At 37.3% G+C, this 24667-nt stretch overlaps 1 protein-coding gene across 10 annotated transcripts in view; it reads right to left on the bottom strand.

Moving 5' to 3' along the window:
- Positions 1–24667, bottom strand: part of KITLG (KIT ligand) — an 84612-nt gene that overhangs the window by 49416 nt on the left and 10529 nt on the right. For all 10 annotated transcript variants that reach the window (XM_078337041.1, XM_078337045.1, XM_078337040.1 and 7 more), the window contains one exon: positions 622–735. Coding sequence is in view for 6 of the 10 variants with exons in the window: in XM_002752832.6 (XP_002752878.1) it covers positions 622–735 (114 nt within the window). In the remaining 4 variants the exon portion in view is untranslated. The remainder of the gene's footprint in view (positions 1–621; positions 736–24667) is intronic.

Below are 24667 nucleotides of genomic sequence, written 5' to 3'. Positions count from 1 at the left end.
GCATTCCAGATGTGTTATGCCCCCTCTGTGTCTTGATCTTGAGAGAAAGCATCTGGAGAAGCATAGCATGGAGCTGGCAGCGACTTAGGGGCAGCAATGCCAATGGCTTTTGCTGAGGGAAGAGTTCAATGTGGCAAACCAGGGAGATGAGTCCCTTCAGCATTTGGGCAATGAATTACCTCACTATGTTCTGTGAAGGAGCAAACACCCATTGACATGTGACAAGGTCTTCATGCTGATAGAAAGGGGGAATAGCTACTTCAGATCTTCTTTCATTAGGCTTTTTAGAAAAGAGTAGGAAGGCATGAGAAGGGGAAATAGAACACACTGGGGAATCCACTGGAGAGATTATGGGGAACAAGCCGGGAAAAGCCCATCAGCACACAGTGAACTATCCGAGGTCCTTCACTGCCTATGAAGGAGAAGGAGCCCAGCAGTCACTGCAGTGGTGTGCATGACCTAAATATCTCCCTACCTGTTTTCTATGAACCCTTTATAGTAACCCAGTGATTCCTTTCCTCGTCTTAGGAAGACAGTACTTTGGGGCAAGAAAAATCTAAATCTTTGATCAACAAGCACAGGAAAAACAGCCACATTCACTGTAAAGCATTCCTTACTTACCAATTTAGTGACGTCTTTTACATTATTAGTCACACGATTCCTGCAGACCCCTTCAGTTTTGACGAAAGGATTAAATAGGAACAGTTGAAGATAAATGCAAGTGAGAATCCAAGTCTAAATGAAAACAGAAAAATTGCTTGGTGATCATCAGTTAAAATCTGTAACCATTAAAACTTTTAACATCTAATGCCTTGATGCACAAAAGGCCAATCTTAATATATGTCTTTGATATGTATATTAAAGTTATTGGCTAAAATGCAATGAAATGCTATGCATTCAAGCTATGCTCACCAAAGTTTTAAAAAGCTTTTGGTAAATTCCGTTCTGAATTATTCTCTCAATGACAATATTGTGAACCTTTGTCAAAAACTTTCTACAACCAGTTTCCCATGGCAATTAGGAATAAACTTGTAGCAGCATGTTAAAGACTGAGCACTTAGGGTGTCTTCTAAAACTAGAGAATGCATAAAATTTATACCACATGGCACCAAAGGAAACCTTCTATTTCTGCCCTAAATGTAGACTGCTTGGCAATTAGCAGCATAATCCCTGAGCACTGCTTTAATCTAATAATCTGCAATATAGTACACTAAATTAAAGTGAGAGAGATGCGTATTTCTAGATCTAAGACAGAATTTCACTTAATTTGTGAGACATCAAAGAATTAATATTTTGAAACACAGCTTTTTAGCCACTTAAAGAAAATAGTTCCTTAGCCAATAGGAAGGCATTCTGAACCCTGGTAGAAAGTAATCTGTCTTCTTTCTCTCTTTCCCTCAAACACACATAACCTACACATCAGCTTGAAAGTAACATTTTCTATCATGTATTATAGTTGTTTTTATGCAGGAATTATTGTTCCTTATTACACTATATTTAAAATTTCAAGAACTTGTGCATCTGATTTATTTTTGTAGTATCTTCATAACACATAATACAGTGCCTTGCACATAAAAATCCCTTAATAAATATTTGCTGGGTGAATCAGTGGTCAAGGTAAAAATATATTCTGATGTTAAATTCAATAACCATTTGTTGAATATATATTATGAGACAGGAACGGTGCCAGTCACTAAGGTAACACAGATGATCAAGATGCCCTTGAAACTCAGAGGCAGGTAAATAAATAACACCCACATCTTGTGATAAACACTTTGGGAACAGAGAGAAGGAAGGAATTAATCAATTAACCTTAAGGGGGAGAACCAGTTGCAGGAAGACAGTGCCAAGAAAAGCCAGAGAGAAAATGTGACTCAGGCCAGATTTAGGAGAACAAGGAGGATTTGCAAGGGCTGACAAAGAAAAGATGAGCATTCCAGGAAAAGTAAACCGTATGACAAACCCATGCAGATATGAAGATATCTTAAAATACGTGAGGATTCTTTTATGAGCTACCACTCTTCTGTAAAATCTTTAAATTGCACAAAAGTCCAGATGCACATGACTAGAAATCTCCCCTATTTACATAGCTAGCCATATTTAAAAGGAACTGGATTATTATTTTCAATTAATAGCTGCATACTAACCAGATATTACACTAGAACAAATGATTATCATTCTGAAATTTCTAAAACTACAATGCTAATTATATGGCTATAGTGGTTTGTATTCAAAATTAAAATCCTTTTATTCCCTTACCACCCTGGTCTATTTTAGCAGTAATCCTACATAATTCTATTTAAGGCTACTTTGAGCACTGTGAGGTCACATGCTTCATAGTATCATCTTTCTTAGACCACAATGAAGACTAAGTTGTATAAATCATTTCTGTTTGAGGATTCCTCTTTTTGGACAGACAACCCCTACATGCAGACTCTCCCCTAACAACACAGTCTTCCTTCACATGTGTAAATACAATTTATTAAACGCAGCTTTCTTTTATATTGTCATTGCTAAGGCATAACTTCCCTTGAAATATATTTCTCTAAGGCCCTCTTTTCTGATGTGATTTGGGAACTTTCTCTAAGGATCTCTGTAATGGACCATTCTTACGAAGGACCATAATCATATTCTTGGCTCAAAGAAATGTAACGGCAGAAATTCTGTTACTGGTTTTCACAATGCCTTAAGCCTGGCATTGAATAAACACTAAAGAAACATTTGTTCACTCATTCATCTAACAAGTATTTATTGAGCACCTGATGTATACCAGGCATTGTCCTAGGTGCTAGGCCTACATAATGAAGAAAAAGACAAAAAAAAAATCCTGCCCTTATAAGGCTTAATCAACAAACATAAGTAACCAGGTTATACAGTATATCAAAGGGTGTTGAAAGCTATGGAAAAAAAGATTAGAACAAGGTAAAGGGGATTGTGATTATAATGCCTACTCTGACTTACTGGCAGCAGTGATCTTGGGTTCAGATTGACAGTCATAGTCATGAGTCATAGGAGGCTTTGCCCAGCTAGTACACTAGTAGTACACTAAGTGTACTACTGAGCTTTAAAAAAGGTTAAGTAACGAAAGAGTACATACAGCACCTGCAGAACAGACTCCAAGACCACCTCTAATATCAGAAAGTCACTGAACACTTAGAATATGTTTGGCAATGGCAGGTGATGTTGGGTAGGCAGGACCATTCCTTCTACTTATGCCTTGTTTGTTGAGCAGTTTTTTAGGGATGTGACATGAATTTCTACTCATCTTCTAGAGCAGCTACCCCCACCAGTACCAGTCTCAAAAATAAAGTATTAATACATGTCAGTGCATACTACGTGCTTGTAATAAAACACACATCAGTGCCTGCTACTTAGTAACTTCAGCTGGATTCTCTTAGAGGAAGTATAGATGTACACCTAAAAGTTTCTTGAGTTATTGTTGCAAGAAGGCTTATAGGTAGGGTTGATTCTCCAGGCATCTGAGTCTAGAGAAGAGCCACAAAACTAACCATACTCTTTTCTTTTCAAAGATTGCTTGAAAATTTTAACAGGGTAATAGTGATAAATGTCTCATTGAGAACACAAAATTTCAACGAAGATCGGACACAGCTAAGGCAGTGATCCACACAGACATCTGTGGGAAGAGTACTGCATCCAGAGAGGAGAGCTGGTGCCAAGGTTCTAAGGTGTATTTAAGTATCTGTTATTTAAGACATAGCAAGAGTAAATTAGGGAGCAGTAGAGGGTGATGATGTCAGTGAGACAATAGAGAGGCCAGATTATGTAGGGCATTGGAGCCCACTGCCCAGACATTGACTTTTACTATGAATAAAATAGGATTAATTGCAAGATTTTGAGCAGATGAGGGATATGAACATACTTCAGAATTAAAATTAATAAATTCATTAATTAAATAAGATCAGTCTAATTGCTGTAAGAAAAATAGACTTTAGAGTGACAACAGGTAGAAAATGAAACAGACAAGTTGGGAGGTAGTTGCTGTGATCCAAAAATGGTTAGATTCTGAAGGCTGTATCAGGAGAATTTCCTGACAGAATATGATTTGAGAGAAAGCATCAAAGATGACAATAGGACTTTGGTCTGAACAACTAATTGGAAAGATGGTGTTGCCATCAACTGATATGGGGAAGGCTGGGGGTATAGAAGGTTTGGGGGCATATCAAGAATTAAGTTTTGGCCGGGCCTGGTGGCTCAGGCCTGTAATCCCAGCACTTTGGGAGGCCGAGGCGGGTGGATCACGAGGTCATGAGATCGAGACCATCCTGGTCAAAATGGTGAAACCCCGTCTCTACTAAAGATACAAAAAATTAGCTGGGCATGGTGGTGCGTGCCTATAATCTCAGCTACTCGGGAGGCTGAGGCAGGAGAATTGCCTGAACCCAGGAGGCAGGGGCTGTAGTGAGCCGAGATCGCGCCATTGCTCTCCAGCCTGGGTAACAAGAGCGAAACTCCGTCTCTAAAAAAAAAAAAAAAAAAAAAAAAAAAAAAAGAATTAAGTTTTGAGTATGTTAAGTTTAAGATGTGTTTGAGATATTCCAGTGATTATGTGAGGTCGAGATACTTAAATCTAGACTTAGGAGGGAAGTTTGGGCTGCAGATATAAATATGATAGCCTTCCATATATATATATGGGATGTTAAGCAAAAGAGTGGATGAGATCACCATGAGAGTGTGTAAAAGTATAAAAAAGAACAAAGGACTGAGCATGCTATGGTGCTCTAACCTTAAGGGATCTGACAGAAGAGTTTGAACGCACAAAAGAGTCCAAGAGAGCAAAGCAAAAATATCATGGAAGGAAGTCAGGATTTTTAAAAAGTACTTATAGGAAAATAGTGTTAAACTATATCAAATGCTGGTTATAGGTTTAGTAAGACAAAGACTGAGAACTGACCACTGGTTTGTCAACATGAAGGTCATTGGTGATATTAACAAGACCAGTTTTATTAAAGTGGTATGGGAAAAAGCCAATCTATGGTGGGTTTAAGAAAGCAAGAGATGAGACTAACCAGAAACAGTATGAATAGCTCTTTTGAACAGTTTTCCTTCAAAGGAGAGCAACTGGATAAACAAACACATAAATAAATAAAACCCAGGTGGGGTAGTAGCTAGCAAGAAACTGGGCGTGAAGAAAGTTTTATCTGTAAGAAGGTTAAAATACTAGGATGTGTATATGCCTGTGAGGATGATCCAGTAAGAGGAAGCAATTGGCAATATAGGTCAGAAGAGAGGGAACTGCTTGGGCAACAGCCTTGAGCAGGAAAGAAGGGGTGAGACTTAGTTCTCAAGTAGAAAGTGTGGCTTTATATAGGAGTATAGATAGTTCAATGCTATCAGGCAGGGTGCTGGAACGGGAATGCAGATGCTGGTGGTGTCTTGGGAACAATTCCAGGAATACAGCTAACAGTTATTGAACATTTACTATATACCAAACATCTTGGATATCTAATAACAAAAAAAATTAACTTTCATATATCCTAATTTTAAAGCTGAAGGAGTTGAGGTACAGAGAGGTTTGGTGACTTCTGAGTGGTGAAGTCAGTAAGCCCAGGTCTGTCCAATTCTAACTCCTGTCTTTTTAGCTACCCCACATCGTCCCAGAACTCCCAAAAATCTGTTAGATCATTTGTGAAAACTGTGATGCAATGGCAGATCTCTAAAACTTTAATAATTTTGCAAATATCAAGCATATGGAGACAAGTCTGTTCCATATTGCATGCCACAGCTGAATATTCTACATCATTCAAATCATCATAATTTTTAATATATGTCCTTTGATAGTTTCTTAAAATATATCAACACAGACTGCTATAATAATTGAAAAATGATTTCATCAGGGCAACATAATTGTTTTGCATCAGTTAAATTCAAATATCTTACAAATATATTATTTTTCTCATTTTATAAAAATCTGTGGGGTCAAGGTTAAACTTAAATCTCTATGTTAGCTTATTAACATTCAAATATCTCTGAAAAACCTCTATTTCTTACTTTATTTTAAAGCTATTATAAATAAATTCATATTGTAATTTAATTTTGCATATACTTTGTTACCATTAAAAATACCCACCTTTCCGCTGGGCGCGGTGGCTCAAGCCTGTAATCCCAGCACTTTGGGAGGCCGAGGCGGGTGGATCACGAGGTTAGGAGATCGAGACCATCCTGGTCAACATGGTGAAACCCCGTCTCTACTAAAGATACAAAAAATTAGCTGGGCATGGTGGCGCATGCCTGTAATCCCAGCTACTCAGGAGGCTGAGGCAGGAGAATTGCCTGAACCCAGGAGGCGGAGGTTGCAGTGAGCCGAGATTGCGCCATTGCACTCCAGCCTGGGTAACAAGAGAGAAACTCCGTCTCAAAAAAAAAAAAAAAAAAAATACCCACCTCTCATAAAATTAAAGAATTCATTCTGGCATAGATAACTATTAGGACAGAGAGGTAATCAAGTTAGAAATATTGAGAATTTTGCAAAGCATAATGATACCTCCTTCATCAGTATACTCAGAAGAGAGTTAAAATGCAGAGCTTACTTCTTGATATTAAAATTTTTTTTCAGTATTAATTATTCTACACAGAAATCTTTCTAATATTGTTCACACACTTTGATTACTTACACAGTGAATTGAAATATTAAGTGTTGCTTTTCCTTGATGGTTCAGGTTTATCAAATACAAGGAAGACTTGCAAAGCATCTCAGTTATGTAGTATAATTTCCCTTCTCCAAGTGGTTCCAAATTACTATACTTGTTTGTATATCTTTTTAAAATTTATTTTCGGTTTCATTTGTTTGTTCCTTAGTTTTTCTGTTTTCCCCGGATTGTCAGGTCATTACTTGCAACATGTTTTTTACTGCTAACATGCCTATTTCTAGTCTCCTGTACTCTTGATGATGAGCACAACACATGTCCCATATGGGAACTTACAGCAGGAAATATAATGGCCCCAAAGATGTCCATGTCCTAATTCTTGAAACTTGTGACTATATCACCACATATGGCAAAATGGACTTTCCATACATGATTGAGTTAAGAACTAGAGATAAAGAGACTATCCTAGACTCTCTGGGTCCAATCTAATCCCCATGGTCCTTAAAAATGGAGACTATTTTCCAGCTATGGTCAGAGACAGGTGCAATGATGGAAGAAGGGTCAGGGAAATGTAACATGAAAAGGAGTCAACACATCCTTGCTGGCATTGAAAATAGAGGGAAGGGACCAAGAGTCAAGGAATGTAGGCAGCTTCTAGAAGCTGGAAAAGAAAAAGAAATAGGTTCTTTCCTAGAACCTTTGGAAAGCAATGCAGTCCAACGAATACTTTGATTCGAGTAAGCCCTATTTTGAACATTTGATCTTCAAAATCATAATATAATATAATAACTTTGTATTCTATTAGTCACTAAATTTTTTATTTTTGAGATGGAGTCTCTCTGTGTTGCCCAGCCAGGAGTGCAGTGGTGTGATTGCAGCTTACTGCAATCTCGGCCTCCCAGGTTCAAGCGATTCTCCTGCCTCAGCCTCCTGAGTAGCCAGGATTACATGCGCCTGCCACCACGGCCGGATTTTTATTGTTTGTTTGTTTTCGTTTTTGTATTTTTGGTAGAGACGGGGTTTCACCAAGTTGGTCAGGCTGGTAGTCTTGAATTCCTGACCTCAGATAATCCACCTGCTTCAGCATCCCAAAGTGTTGGGATTACAGGCGTGGGCCAGTGCACCTGGCCAGTCACTAAATTTTTGGTGATTCGTTACAGCAGCAGTAGAAAAATAAAACACAGCTCAATTGAAATACTTTTGGAATGAATAAATGAACGAATGGTGTAGTGTAGTGATGGTCAAGCTATTGCAGATGAGGAAAGTGAACTGCCTCTGCCAGAATTCTGGGTCCCCACCCTCTATTTTAAGCAGAGCAGCTCAACCTTTTTCTGTTTTATTTGTTCATGCCTCTGAGTAAGATTCTGTTTAAACAAAGGTTTCCAAGGGCAAGAGAAAAAAATTTAAAAACACACGCTTTTGGAAACCATGGGCAGGACATGGATCCAGGAAATCTCTCAATCTCTTACCGTGTGACTTCAAACAAGTCAGCTAGTCCCACTTATCCATTTATCAGCCTATAAAATGAGAGTAAAAATAATTTTTGCCTTACCCACCTCTTGAGCTAGTAGTGAGAACCAAATGAGAAACTATTCACATTATGGGTGTTGTGCAATTATTTGTTGTGTGGTTTGTGGGCTTTGCATTGGCTAGGAAACCAGGGAGACAAGTGCTTCAAAAATGTTTGAGTAAAACACTCTGAGAATAGACTTTATAGAGTAAATCTTCATGAACAAAGAGTGTGACCTTTAGCACATGGATATTTTGACACTGACTTTGAGCTCACACACCTTTTTCAATTTATTTCTTAGCTCTCAATTTTGTTTAGAGTAGCTTCAGTTAATAAACAATTGACTTCCAATTAAATGAGGTGTTCCAACATATCAACAAAATACTTATCTTTGTTTTCTCTTCCTCTTCTTCCAACTTCTAGAAACTCCGAGGGTACAGGGTGCCTAAAAGTGTGGGCATGTGCACATATGCTCACACACACTCTAATGGAGATATACTCCTGAAGCAAAATGTCCCCGTGTTTGTGACTTCTGCTCTAAAATGTATCTTTTCAGTTTGGGTAATCATCTGGTTTTTTTCTGTAGCATTCTCTGCAGCTGCATATGAGATTTTTCTTTGGATACTTTGTTTTATCATTGTACAACTTTTCTCTCTAGGTCAAGCTCATTGTGCGATAACTTTCATTTAGGGATAACCTTTCATTGCACAGACACATATTGTGGTCGGTAGCTCTCAATTTTTTTTAAACATGCATCAAAAATGTCTCCCATGTATTACTCCCCACAACACACAAAATTGCAATAACCCTTTCATTGCCAAATGTTGCCTTTAAATTATTTACATGATTAGAAAAAAAGGGAAAAAAACTAATGAGAAATCTGTGTGCACTGTTACAACCAATGCATGCTGTAGAAACAGTTCTGGCAGAGGGAAGTAATACTGACTAAAATGCATACTAACATCAGTGACAGATGTGGTAGGTCCTTTTCTAGGAGCAGGTTTTAACAGTAGCAGATAGTACTAGAAAGGTACTTTAAAGAAGGTGGGTGGGAGGAACCTACAAAAAGATGAGACTGAAGACCTCAAAGGCAAAGGTCTTAATTTTCATTTCATTGAGAACCAACCTCAGCAGACTCCAGTGGCTGATTCAATTCACCCAATAACCAGTCCCTCCTGAACACAGAGCTTTCCTTACAGTAAAAGGCCACATGCCAGGAAAGGGAGCTACAAAACCCCACTGAAACAGACGATAGACTTAATCTGAACATGTGTTGCAACACGTAAGTCACACTGCGGATTCTTTTCCTTCAGTAGACATTAAAATGCATGCAGCCTAAGAGCATCAGGAGAACATATGCTGTTCAAGAAACCGGAAGATACCAATCTTCTAAACTTGGAAACACAAAAAAATAAAATACAAAAAAAACCCCTCTTTTTTTCTCTATGAATATGAGAAGCAATATTAAAATATGCATTCCCAGGGTCCACATTATAGACTTCACAAAGTCAAAAAGATATTCAAGTGTTTGTGTAGCTCATTTTCTTTATGCACAGATCTATGAAATGGTATTAGAATTACCCTGAACAAAACAGCAGCTGCTGCCAAAAACAACATTCATCTTCTCTTTAATCTCACATGCCAGCTATTGAAGCAGGCAGTTCCCTTGTAGCCCAAATGTGTTTTGGAAAAGAGCCAATTGGCTCAACTACCCGAAGACAGGAAAGCAAGTTACCAAGATACAGGTATGGTAATTAGTCCTGAGTTCGGGTCTTCTTAAAAATAATCTATGTAAACCAACAACAGGATCCTCATTTGGTGAATAACCATTCAGTTCTACATGACTTCTTTTTTCAGATCTTTTTAATTGCTTAAAAATCTACCATTAAGCATTATAAGGAAAATACCTAATCACCTTACACAGACTAAAATTCTACTCTAAGCACTGTTCAGTAATCTCAAAGGGACAAATGAAACAGTTAGTAGGTTTGTTAGTTTTTGAAACTTAACAGCTATCAATAAAGCAGATGTTATCAGCATAACTAATTGAAACTCAGACTAACTTGGAGTCCAAATTGGTGGGTGCTAAAATCTTGTATAGATACTCTTCTAACCTCCCTTCCATAAATCCTTTTATGAAGAAGTAAAATAAAAATGCTTTAAAATATGGCTGATCATTAAAATATATAATGAATATGCTCTTTTAACAAAAAACTAAACATCCTAGAAAGAAATTGCTTAATATAAAAAGGCAGATAATGGAATGTAATAAGGAAATGTAATAGGGGAATTTAAAGATTTCAGGGTATTTGATGTATGGGAAAAATTGGGGGAAAATCACCCTTTAATAATCAGTCTCATCCAATGTGTAAATGCTACTTAAAGGGGAAGTAACTAAAAGCATATTGACTCCTAAGAGCTTTCATAGGACAAGCAGTTTGCAGATGTTATTTCCTATAATGCTCCCATCAACCGTTAGATATTATTACCTTATTCTGCAGGTGAGCAAAACACAATTCAGAGAGATTAGGTAACTTCCTTAGGGCCACTTTGCTATTAAATTCCTGGATTGGGTATAAACCAAGACCTACATTATCTGTGCTAGAAAGAAAACTGCTGGGTCAGTTAGATCATGGAACTGACTTCATTTATATTTAATGAACTACTAAATATTATTTCAAAAGGCCATGTTGCAGAGGGCATGTAGTTCTATTTAACTCAATCAGTTTCTAATTGAAACTACATGTCAAGTTATTACTAGGTTGAATAAACAAGTTGCACAGGTAAATCAGGTTAGCTATAGCTTTAGCCAAAATTTTCATAGCTAGAGGGAGGGGAGAAACCCAAAAAATAAAGCAATAAGTTGTTTCCTCTTATAAAAACAAAATTGGATGCTTTCAGACTTCTACTAACATTATCCCGGGAGCCACTCATTCATTTAACAAACAGGTATGGAGTATCTAATAAGTGCATAAGTGAAGGTCAGAAAGACTATGGTCATTGGCCCCAGGAAGCTCAGTCTACTGGAGAACACAGCATGGTGGTGGGAGTTAGAGAGAAAAGGCCCAGCCCCTCCCTCAACTGCCCCTGCCCCAGGTATAGATAAACGTGACTTGGGGAGGGGGATATTTGAGGGAGAGGCTCAGAGAAAATTTCTGGGAAGAGAAGCTTCTCCGAAGGTGATCAGGTGGCAGCCAACTCAAAGACAGTGAGGGAGAAGACCCCTGACAGAGGAAGTAGCAGGTGCCCACAGAAGTGTGGAAACATGGCATGTTCTTAGAATTCTGCAGTTTTTTTCCTCCATTGGAAAATTAGTTTCAAAGAACAAGCGGAAAAAAAAAAAAAGAAGAAGACAAGGCTAGAAAGATAAGCAGAGGCCTTCTTGATTTTATTAATTGATTTGGATTTTATTTTAAAAGCACTGGGGAGACTGGGAATGATTTTAAGCAGGGGAGTGTCAAGATCTGATTTATTGTTAAAAGGTTTATCAGGCATCAGAATGAAGGATGAACTGGGGAGGGAGGGCAACAAGCCCGGGGACATGAGGCCATTAGGAGGTCACTGAAGTCATCCAAAGTTGAGATCATGAGGGCCTCATAGGGCAGTGGCAGTGAGAATGAAGAGAAATGAACACATTCAACAAGATATGGAAGTAGAACGGACGATCTTGGTGACTATGAAAAGAGGGTAGGGGAAGAAAAAGGGGAAGAGGCACTAATGACTTCCAGGTTCCAGTTTGGATGACTGGGTAATAAGTGATGCTATTTGCTAATCCAGATATGTAGGAAGAGAAGTGGCAGCAGGAGTCTGGGAGTTAGCACCAAAATCCTTACTGAATACTATCATACAAGGAGGACATTCTATAGTGAACCATCTGTATAGGAGATGAGAGAATGACAAGCCAAATACGTGAGAGGGAAATCCATGGACTGTGGGGTGCTGCAGCCACGGGCGGGGGAACCAAAGGGAGAGTACAATGAATAAAACAGGCACTAAAAGATGTCAATATGATGTTACTAAAGAGTACTTAATGGAGCTGACCTTGACGAGGACAGTTGCTATGGAGTTGATGGAAAAGTCAACCACAGTGGATGAACTATAGAAGTGAATGAGTATGAGGAAATTTCAAGGGTATTTTACTACAGTTTGCCAAAAAAGAAGAGAGTGAGTGATAGCTGAAAAGGCTAGAAAGTTCACTTTGGTCTTGGTAGAAGGGAACAGACAGCTCTGAAAGAGTGGGGCTAAAATAATAAACTAAGCATTTCTCTATTTTAAATGGCCTAGGAATAGGGAACAACTCACCTGAGGTTAACAAAGCCAGGTGAGCTCAGAAGTTTTGACCCTGTGTAAAAATCCCTAATAAAGACTGGTACTTCAGGCAAGAATACAGGGCCTGAGTGTTCAGGTTTTTACTGTTACTAATTTTAATAAAGATGTACATCATAGAATAAGCATTTGTGACAGCAGTATAGACTATTTAATTAGTAACAATGGATTAAAAAGTAGATAATTAGCTATTCATAAATAAAGCTCTTTAGCACTTATACAAAGTAGAGGAGAAAACAAATCCCCTCCACAGTATGATCCACTTAATTTTAAGGAGATTCAAGCTAATTACTAATTCTAATGTCTATGAGGATAATGATGTGTAACAGACTGAACTAGTCTAGAAAACTGATGGGTACCAATTTAATTCTGAACTATCATGTCTGGAAAGCTAAAAACTTCATTTCTCAGATGCTCCTTAAGTTAGCTAGATTTATGTATCTACTGCCCATGATTTGCAATAAGTGTATATTTTCAAAGAAATAAGACAAACACCCAGCCCTCAACACTGGCCAAAGTATAGAAACATAATTTTAAAAATTCATGAAAGTTCTGAAATCCGCATTTTCAGCACTCCATGGACACTGGCACTGTTCACTCATGCCAACTGGCTGCTCTTAAAATTGAACCACCCTGATATATAAGAATCTGAGGGTTGTAGCTCTCCAAAAACAGCTACAGAAACCTAAATCATAATTTGTACTCTTTCAAATATATGACTTGCCTCTGAAAGTGAGATCTCATGTAAATCAAAAATTATGTAATTATTTAAAATCTCTAAAATATTTTGAACTCCTAACAATTTAGTGATGTGAAATAAGCATAGGCTTCAGTTGCCATCTAATCCCAAGTGCCCAATCTGAGACTGAATGCCTGAATTTCCTAGAACCTTCTGTGGTTTTTCCCCTATGGATGTAATTAATGTGCTCTGATGTATTTCCAGATCTGCTACTGAAAGTCTGACAAGTTTAGTCTCACAGGACCTTTTAATAATAATAATAATAATAATTATTATTATTATTATTATAAAAATCTGAGGAAGCAACTCAGAAAACTTCCAACAAAGTTTTCTTTTTTTCCTCCCCAACCTGGATTTTTTACTACATTAGAATAAACTAAACCTTTATACTCTACTTTAACTGCTTCCAAATGTCATCAAAATAAGTGGAGCTAGAGGCATGAACTCAAAGAACGTTCACAATCTTGATTGTTTTTTTCATCACATCAGATGACAAGCTTGATTGGCAAAGGTTACAAATGAGCTTTCCCAATTATGCAATGTGTGCTGGACATACCGACTGCCCTTTTAGTGGAATGGAATACATTGTTGAAATGTTCCTTCCTTCACTGAAGGTGTTCCAACTGAAACCAAGGGAGTCAGCTATGCTATGTTTAGATAGAAGTGTAATCATCTGGGGTGTTTACTTAAAATGCAGATTCCTGAATGTTGGAGGGAATCCAAATTTCTGCGGGTGCATCTCAGGAAAGCAAATCTTTTAATAAGCCTCTGTGATTATTATGTACCCTATAAAGTCTGAGACATAATATTTTAGATATTTCATGAGTGCTATATTGTTAAGGAAAACAAAACAAAAATGTCTTAAAAGGTATACAAGGCTGTATTTGATTGAAGGGCTACATACTAGATGCTCTTGATTTAGAGTAACTTGAGGAAGCGAGGGATAAGACTACAAATTGAGTGTATTGTATACTGCTCGGGTCACAGGTGCCCCAAAATCTTACAAATCACCACTAAAGAACTTACTCATGTAACCAAATACCCTCTATTTCCCAACAACCTATGGGAAAAGAAAGATAAGAAAAAATAAGTGTATTGATTGTGGAAAATACTGTTGATTGGCTCTTTCAACTGCCATTCCAGCAATCTGGTATACCTCCAAACAATCATGGCTGGAAAGCTAAAAACTCCATTTCTCAGATGCCCTTTAAGTTAGCTAGGGCTGTAGTTGGGACTTCAGTTCTGCCAATTAGGCATGATTGCAAGAACTGATATGGGGAGGAAATACTTGAGAAGATAGGCTGGCTGCTGGGCATGCATTTTGTTAGCTTAGTTGGTACTTCGGGCAGCAAGACCCTGCGGTCAGCAGCAGTAACAGCTTTCTGTGCTGGCTGCAACAAATTTACAGACTGCAGTGGACTCAAGTTCTGAGTGCTAGGAGTGTTCTGGAAGCTCAGCTTGCAGTCTGCTCCTCCAGCCCTTCTAAAGGTTCTGCAGGCCATCAAATGCACTTTGAAGTATATTCCAGGTTTTAACTAGGTAGAGTGGATTATATTGTCCACAATTAAATCCTAAGCAAAACAAGGGGAAAAAGCCAAGTAATTAAGCATTTACTTTTCCTAAGGATGGTCAAAACTTTTCTTAGAAATTTCTCACTAGTATTTCACAATTCAAGTTTTAAAATAAGGATTGTTTTAAATTTTAAAAAAGGCCAATTTTTGATTGGCAATTCATGACTATTTAATACAATTCTACCACCTGAAACACAACAAAGCATTTACATTTGGCATGCCTGGAACAAGTTCCTCTGGTAACAATAAACTTCAATTGCAGATTCATTGACATGCCTGAGACATGTTTCTCTGGTAACAGTACTCTACAACTGCAGGTTCAATGACATGCCCAGGACTTGTTCCTCTGATAATATATGTCAATTGCAGGTTCACTGCTTATAAAGGTGATGACGTTTAAAAACAGAACATTATCAAAGTAAGACATGAATTCAAATCCTGGTTCTGTCACTTAGGTGTTGTAATCCAGAGCAAATTATGTAACCTCTCTGAGACTACATGATTTTGCAGTTTTGAAAAGATTACATAAGACAATGTTATGTAAAGCACTCAAGCTGATTAGAAGATCTAGATCATTACATGACTATTAATGCTCTAATTATTATTTTGCTAATTATAGCTAATAATTAGTTAACTATAGCTAGTTTAGTTAGTACAGTTAAACCATGGTTAATGCTATAGTTACAGTTCTATCTTTATTAATCCCTTAAATATTGAGTTCTAAAAGCTGTGCTAATAGTAAATGACTATACATTCATTCACAGTACAATCCATTTTTTAAAAATGTATTTTATTTTTAATTGCACATAATAACAGTAGACAATCTCTTGGATGCTCTATCCCACCATGGCTTAAAGATCAGCACAGGAAAGTGAAATTAAGAGGTTGTGAAACTGTCCCCTGAGCCTGGATTTGGGTCTGCCTGTCCAAGCAGGAAGGCTCTTTTCTACCTAATATCAAAGTGAGGCAAAAATTGTCTGGGCAATTTGGGCAATAGATGAATGTTACCTAAATAGCAGAATTTCAAAAGTCAATGTTAGCTTCACTAATATATCCAAAACAGCTTTAGAAAACAGTGTCTTTACTCTTGCACAAAGAAGTGGTATAGAGTAAGGGGCTGGAAAACATCAACCTTACTCAGACTGCCCATATTTTAATGTCTACTTTGGCACAATCCTTGTGGTCTTTGGAAAGTTATTTAATTATTTGGGGCCTCAGTTTCCTCATGTGTAAATGGGCAAAAAAACAGAACTGACTTTATAGGCTTGCTGAGGATTAAATATAGTTATGTAATTTAGGCATTTAGTATAGTACCTATCAAATAACGTACCCTTATAAATGTTTGCTATGGGTGTTATCATTGCTGTCTAGAACAAGCATCCCTAGTAACAGCATGCCCAAACTTGAAGAATGATGGTTTAAGCCAAAAATCTGGGCACCAACCTTAATTCTTCCCAGTCCCCTATTTCCACATCTGGTCTGTCATGTCCTATCCTATTTTTATTTTCTACCAGCAAAATAAATCTTAAAACTAATTTCTCTCCATTTCATCTTGTATGACTTTAGCCTGTGCTAAGGTCTTAGCACACTCTTACTGGAAGATTATAAGGATCCTCTAAATAGCCTTCTTTGCTTTCAGATTTGTTACTCACAATAGTATGTTCTTCTGGGAATATATAAAACATGATCAGTACCTGCTTAAAATCTCCCAATGCCTTCCCATTACATTTACAATAAGACTTGAACTCCTAATCAAGGCCTTACAGAGCTCTTTGGAACACAGACTTGTCCAACTCCACGTTTATGTTATAGTAAGCCCTATCTTCCCACCATGCTCTAGCCACACTGGCCTCCTTCATCTTCCTAGAATACCTGGAAGGTAATTCCTACCTCAAGCCCCTTGTACTTGTCTGCTGCAAGCTTTCTCCTTTTTGGGCTTTGCCAATGGCAAGTTCCTCTCACCATTCAAGACTCAGTTCAAATATCACCTTCTCACAGAAGCCTTCCCGGTAACCTGTCTTAAGGAGCTCCTCATATCACATCACATCACAGTTTTATTTTCCTTTAGGCACTTTTCATTCTCAGAAATTATCTTGATAATCCAGTTAGCATAATCTTATCATCTGTTCCTCCCAACAAGAATATAAATGGTACAAGAATGAGGATTATATGCCAGGTGAGGTGGCTCACACCTGTAATCCCAGCACTTTGGGAGGCTGAGGCAGATGGATCACCTGAAGTTGGGAGTTCGAGACCAGCCTGACCAACATGGAGAAACCCTGTCTCTACTAAAAATACAAAACTAGCCAGGCGTGGTGGTGCATGCCTGTAATCCCAGGTATTTGGGAGGCTAAGGCAAGATAATTACTTGAACCTGGGAGGCAGAGGTTGCAGTGAGCCAGGATCATGCCATTGCCCTCCAGCCTGGGCAACAAGAGTGAAACTTCATCTCAAAAAAAAAAAGAGAATGAGGATTATATAGTCTATCCATCATTCTTACCTTTCTCATAGTACATAATCCTCCTTATTTGTGGATTGCACGCATTGCTAACTGCTACTAAATTGCTCATTAAAGTGCTCCTTCAATAAAATTATCTTTTATATGGTACAGAGCAAGGTAGTGGCAATATCTAAATTGTGTGACTAGAGAATAAACCCATGTACATACAGTGGGGCAGAGATGAAAGCTGGATAATGTACAATTCAATCCTCAGCAGGTGGTTTCATATTTACACAATGGAATTGCAACATCGCCAAACAGTTTTGCTTATTATCTGTCTCTTGCACTTGACTGAGAGCACCGTAAGGTGCCATATGGACTTTCAGTCCCTCCCTGTTTTGTCAGAGTGACTAAGGCAATGCCGGTATGAAGAAGCCCCTCGTAAATATATTTAGAAAGAATGACTGAAGGATAAACACGAGTGCTTTATCATCAGTTGGATGTAAATCATTGCCATACTTCTCACTCTTAGGGTCAATAACTGCTAAATTCAAACAGTGACAATTAGCTAAATGCTTCTCAGTTTGAACTTTTAACCATTTTCCTTGTGCCTTTAATACTTCTCTAGGTTCATGTAAGTGGAAAACTAAGCTATAAAATGAGGGGTAGACTGTAAGCTCCAGGAATGGCAGGGGCAACATAACTGTTTTGCTTATTACTGTATCTCGGGCCTCTAGTATAATCCCTTGATTGTTGTAAATGCTAAACCGACAATTTTAATGAACAACCATTGAAAAATGCCTTTCCTGGTAGATGTGGCCCAAAATCAAAGTGCTGACCTGGCTATAAAATCCCCAAAGCTCCCTTTCTGAAGAAACTATGTTAAGTATAAAGTGGAGTTGTTTTCCTTTATTGACTCAAAGAGGCTTTTAAAAAACAAAAAACACTAAAAATATCCCACAGACCTGAAATGCAGACACTATCCTGCAGTAAGTTCACCGGAAGTCTCTGAGAAGTCAACAATTCCATATTCCTTTATTTAGAATTTATTATAATACACAAGTATAAATTCTTCCTATTTCCCCAATGAGTTGCAATCCATCAACATTTCTAAAGCAGCCATTCATAAAAATTATTCATGTTGATTCTGCATTCAAAATGCATGCAAAGAATAAGATTTCACTTGGGGCAGACATACCCAGAAGTGTGGGTTAAGCTTTTAAATGCTAAAATCTTGTCTCTTCCCAAAGCATTGGTTGACTCTTATCTATCTGTCATCTTTTCTAAAGCAGGCAAAGCAATGCTCATAAACTGAATTCCTTTCTAGACCCCTTCCTACTTTGATCAAAACAAAACCAGCTACCTCTTCTTCAGGGTCACACTGGCATAGTGTTGATGTTCCACTATCATGCAACTTGTTTGCAAGAAAAAGAAAGTCCGATGAGCTACACATGAGCTGATTCAGTGACACTTCACCCCAAAAGTAGGCTCCATCATCACATTTTCATGCTAATAATTATAACTAAGTGGCAAGATATTTTATTCCAGTTGTTTACCATAAGATCCATGGAATTATGCTTAGCATTCTCTCTACAGGAGGAGATTCTAAATCCATTAAGAAAGGAAGATGTGGCCAGGCCTGGTGGCTCATACCTGTAATTCCAGCACTTTGGGAGACCAAGGCGGGCGGATCACCTAAGGTCAGGAGTTCAAGACCAGCCTGGTCAACATAGTAAAACCCTGTCTCTACTAAAAATACAAAAAATTAGCTGGGCATGTGGTGGGCACCTGTAATCCCAGCTACTAGGGAGGCTGAAGCAGGAGAATTGCTTGAACTCAGGAGGTGGAGGTTGCAGTGAGCCGAGATCATGCAATTGCACTGCAGCCTGGGCAACAAGAGCAAAACTCCATCTAAAAAAGAAAAAGAAAAAGAAAAATAAAAGAATAGAAAGGAAGATGTAGAAGATAATGATTTTTTACAATGTATCAGGATAGAAGTACTGGCATCACACTTACTATTGTTGCCGTTATCGCTATTTTAAAAGGTTCTGAGTTAACAATTTTCTCTGAGTTAACAATTTTCTCAGTAAATGTAATTGTGCATTCTGAAATTCATCCTCGTGGTAGACTTGGGAAGATTATTTTGCTTTCAAGTTTAAAACAAAAGGAGAATATAGAGAATGTACCTTAAGGCCCCAAGTCTCGACTCTTAATAATGCTTGGAGAATAAAGAAAGGAACTTTCTTCTTCGGGCAGGAAAAAGGGAGAGTAGGTAACCATTTCAAGATAATCCTTTGAGCTTCTTTTCAAAGCAGCTGCTTTGCTAAGGAATCAGAAGGGGATGGAGGAAGAAATGTAAACAGGGAAACTGTTTGGATAGCAAAGAAATTTTTCTCACCATATGGGAGAGAATAGGGATCTACTTCCTCAGGAAAGGAAGAGAGGGCTATATTCACTAAATGAAATTTAAGATGTACTTCAGCTGCTGTATGTTTTAAGTGCCAAATTGGCACGAACCACTTTATTGCTCAATATTGTGTATTATCTTCTCTTATTTATAGTCTTTTTGGAACTTTTCTTTGCAAATTAAAGCAGAAGGTAAACTTTGTTCTTTGTGATATAATTATATAAAACTGTAAACATTTTATTGGTTCAAGAAATGTTAACTTTTCGGATCTACACCCAAACCAAGAAGCTTATCTGATTAAAAAAGAAAAAATGGAACACAGACCATGCTCTAAGTTTGCATCATCTTAAACACTTTAGAATTTTCAAAATGTGGTATGAAAGGGTATCCCCAAAATGATATTTTTTTAAAGTACATGCAATCTCTGTAACATTGCTTTAGAGTAGTATTACTGTCTTTGGTCACTAAGATGATGGCTTCTAACCACATATGAAATTTGAAACTATCACTTTTTGTTAATTTTTCTCCAACTTCTTTCTCCACACTTTATCTCTGATCTTATATATTGAAACATTATTTTTGCTAAAGTCCTTAACCATATCTGTCTTAAATACATAAATATCATTCTAATAGAATCATCTAAACCCTCTCATTTGGTCATATTTCTGTCTTTCAACCCTTTTAGACAAAGACTATACACCTCAGTATCTGAAAATATACAACATCCTTTACTTGTCTATTGCATTGGCTACCTATTAACCAGCACAAATTGTTAACAGAATTTTAAAGGAAGCACCTCGAGTGTGGGTGAGCTGGGAAGGAAGAATCCATTTACTATATTTGTAATGGTCTCACTACAAATGGTCTTATTATGTATCAAAAAATCTCTAGGTGGGAAAAAATGACAACAGTACTAATAACAAGCAAGAAATTAAGAACAAACAGATCAGGTTTTTGACTGAGAGTTATAAGATGCTGAGCAATTTGCTTAACCTCTGTGAGCTCACATTCTTCTTTAATCAAATGGAATAATCGCACTACCATCACCCTCATAGATGGGGAGAATCAGGAGACATAAACTATGTAACACATTTAGCTCAGGACCTGGTACAGAGAATAAGCATTGGAAATCAACATTTTTCCTCTTCATTATCATCAACAGTATTCTGCCCTAAAATCCTTTCTGGTTCTTAATTCTTCTATGTATCTGGCATCAGCGAGTTTTAACTGGCCCTTGTCATTCAGCCTATTGTGTTATTTCCTTAAGAATAGCAAGCCATTGCTTCACCCTCTCCTTCATTATTATTATTTTTTAAATTCATTATCTCCACTATCCTCTACTAACCCAAGTGACTCATTTATTATTTTTCTTTCTGAGGAAAATTATGTTTGAATGATGTATGTATGTTTATACAGGGCAGTGTTACATGTACAGTTTCACGTGTCCCTTATCGACATCAAAGCAGCATAGTAATGTTCTAAAGTTCCTCCTGGCTTCCAAGTCACCCTCCTTGGTGCCAACTCATGTGTCAACTAAGGTCAGCAGGCACAATATTGTCACATGTCTGGATCCATTCTTAGAATACTGATCGGTGGATGTTGTTCTCAAAGAGACATCTGGCATTAAATTCATAGTGTAGTTCAGAAAACCTTTATCAATATTTTGGCACTGTGCCACTAGCTAGGGATACCAGTGCTAGGCAACTTAGCTAGGTAAGTAACAAAATAACTTCAATGTAATGTGATAAGTGATATGATTTTTAAAAAAAATGCTATAGGAGCTCGGGGTAAGATCACTGAACACAGTAGGGAGTAGGACTGGGAAAGAAGACCAAACGAAAGTCAGGGAGGACTTCCTGGAATAGAGACCATCAAAGCTACCCAAATGAGGGGCTGTCAGGGACTTGGAGACCAAGTGCAGCAATATAGGTATGTCACTGTATACATAGTTAGGTGACACTAGAATTAAACTTACCACTCAGGGAGTGGTGGAGATAAGCAACAGCCAAACCACAGAGGCCCTTGTATAGTGTGCTAAGGGTTTGGACTTTATCCTGAGGGTAATTTAAAATCAGTAGAGGATTTTAGCCAGAGTAATGACACAGTTAGACTTCTGTTAATAACTCTAGATTGTGTGCATTAGAGATAATCTTTAAAATTATAGGATCTATCCTCACATTTTGATGGATAACGAAATGGACATCCTCAAAGCCACATAGCAATGTAGTCCCACATGCTTGAATTTAGGACATGGATCTCCTGTGCTGTCAGCGAGTTCTTGTTCTGACTTTCCTGTATTATGCCCCAAATGCAAGGACACAAGTCTTCAGGGAAAGGTACAAAAATAATTCTTTTTAAATCTACCTCTGTTCCTAAGGAATTTATAAAAATAACACATGTCAATGTGTCTACTACATTCTCCTTATTCTCCTTTGGACCTTAAAAGCATGGACTTCAAAAAAAAAAAAAAAAAAACTACATATATATATATATATATATATATATATATGTTTTTCTGTTTCAAGATCTAAAAGAGATTTTTGCATTTTAGTCTTGGTTCAAACTGTTGTGTTAGATCCCATTCTGAACTGAACCAGAATTACTTCTCACATTTCTGGCTTGGTAAATTAATCACTGTGATATCCACAATCAAAGATTGAGTCAAGAAATCTCCCAAAAACCTTTGAAAACAAGCTTTATATTATAAAAGAGTTAGAAAACAGTAGCTGTTTTCTCTCTTTCACAAGTGTTTTAAATAAATCAGCACTCCATTGAAAGGAACATAACAGTTTAATGTTCTATCAAAGAATGGAATGCTTGTTTACCTGAAGTAATGGACTGATAAAAGTAACTTGCGTCTGTCTTGATTGATACAAAACTTACTCAAAGATGAATCTGGACAACCAAGCTCTTACACTAAACAGAATCACTAGCAAGAAAATAAAGCCTGAATTTATAATGGAAAAATTTCCAAACTGTTGATTCTGTACAGTTATTAAACTCAACACAGGCAAAAAAAAAAAAAAAAAGTAAAATAAAGTAAAAACAAACAAACAACCAACAACCTTCAAATGCAAAAATGCATTTGATTTTAAAGGAGCTAACATTTACCTAGGTTTTCTGGTACCTGTTCTGGTGTCATTCTTATGTATTAGCTCATTTAGTCCTCAAAACCACCTTAGGAGTTAGGCTCTATTATAAACCTCATTTTACAAGTGAGAAATTCAGAATGTAATCAGAAGAATCAAGTGACTCAATGTCATACAGTTTGAAGAGATGATTCTAGATTTATGAGTTTGCAAAGTTATTCAAGATCATACTATACAAAAAGTAATTTGAGGCTCATTTTAGAAGACTTAATAAACAAAAGTTTAAGTATTTGGAAAGTTTAAACTTTTTATTGCTCAAGGGTGAGTTTAAACTTTTTATCACTCAAGAGTGAGAACAATAATACAACACTATGCCTCGAAGTATGTAGAGCTCAGCTCAATTAATTACTCTCTTGAGTTTCACAACTTGTGAGGTCACCAACATGTGTCAGCACCCTTACAGACACAGAGCAGACAGTCTAATGCATACTAATGTGTCTGCTGGCATAATCCATTCCCTAAAGCTTACAGATACAGTTTATTGAGCATCACTTCTGGGTCAGACAATTTCCATATATTATCTCATTTATTTTTTATTTATAAAATTTTTTGTAGAGACAAGTTCTCACTGTGTTGCCCAGGCTGTTCTCGAACTCCTGGGTTCAAGCAATACTCCTGCCTCCGCCTCCCAAAGTGTTTGGATTACAGGCATAAACCACCATGCCCGGACTATCTTATTTAATTCCAGTGTCCTTCCAACTATGTGCTATTACCCCTACTACCCCATTAAACAAATGAGGATATTGAGGCCTAGACAAAGGAAGTAAATATCATGCTGTAATCATAATAGTAGAGCTAAGATTTAAACTCCAAATCCCATGCTCATTCCAGTTTGCACAAGGCCAGTAAGTCAAACACTTTGCACAAATATAATTCAGTGCTTAAAAGTAGAGCAGGAAAATGTGTTAATTCTGAAAAAACTATTGTTTTCTAACAGTACAATAATTTGGGTGATTGTGATTTGTGAGTAAAAATTAGATATATAACATCATTTCCAGGTTTAAAAAGGAAGGAAGGGAAAGAACAAGGAAAGAAGGGAGGAAAAAAAAAGAGTGAGGAATAGAAGGAAGCTGCAAAGTATTATTTTTCCATTTTACAGAAGGTTAAGAAAAGGTTAAGCAAAGATAAGTAAATTGTCTAAGATCCCATGTCAAGCTAGAGTCAAGAGGCAGAGGTAAAAATCTATGTGCTTTTGACACAAAACCATGTTCTTTCCATTTTCCTTTGACAAGTGGCTATATTTCTATAGATGCTGAAAATGACTTCACTCATATAGGGAAAAGTAGGAAATCACTCACTGATTGAAAATGAGAACAACCCATGTTCTGTCCCCCTAATTCCAGCTAAAGCAAAGAGCTTGGGAATGTAGGCTCTGAATCCAGATCTGGTTCATAAGCCAGCCCCACCACTATATTGGTGCTGTGCTCTTGGGCACATGATAGAAAGAAGTAACTTTGCTCTAGGTAAACTCTTTTGTGATTATAATTAGACACATTTCCCTTCTTCAGTTTTTGTTTTTTTTTAAAAAAAGGAATAAAAACAATTAAATTGCTCAGGACAAAAGTGAATTTGAAGCTGGATAAATTCACTTTTATATTGCTTCAACTTTCCCTTTCACTCTGGTAGTAGAGACTTTGCAATTAATGTCACTTTCTTTAAGAAAGGAGTCATCACTATTGATAAGCATTGCATTCCCATTTATTTAATGCCAACTGCAATAATAAATGTTAGTATTTTCTTGGTGTCTGGCAGTAGACTAAGTGCTTTTTTGTGGATTATTTCATTTTATCCTTATAACCACTTATGATAAATGTACCATTGCTCATTCTATTTGGCAGATGGGGAAATTGAGGCTCAGAGGTTTTCATTCTTAGGCACCCAAAGCAGACCATCTGACTGCAGAGTCTGGTTAAGCACATC

The sequence above is a fragment of the Callithrix jacchus genome, chromosome 9 (assembly GCF_049354715.1).
Source record: "Callithrix jacchus isolate 240 chromosome 9, calJac240_pri, whole genome shotgun sequence".
Lineage (NCBI taxonomy): Eukaryota > Metazoa > Chordata > Mammalia > Primates > Cebidae > Callithrix > Callithrix jacchus.
This window is presented reverse-complemented; position numbering and strand designations above follow the sequence as displayed.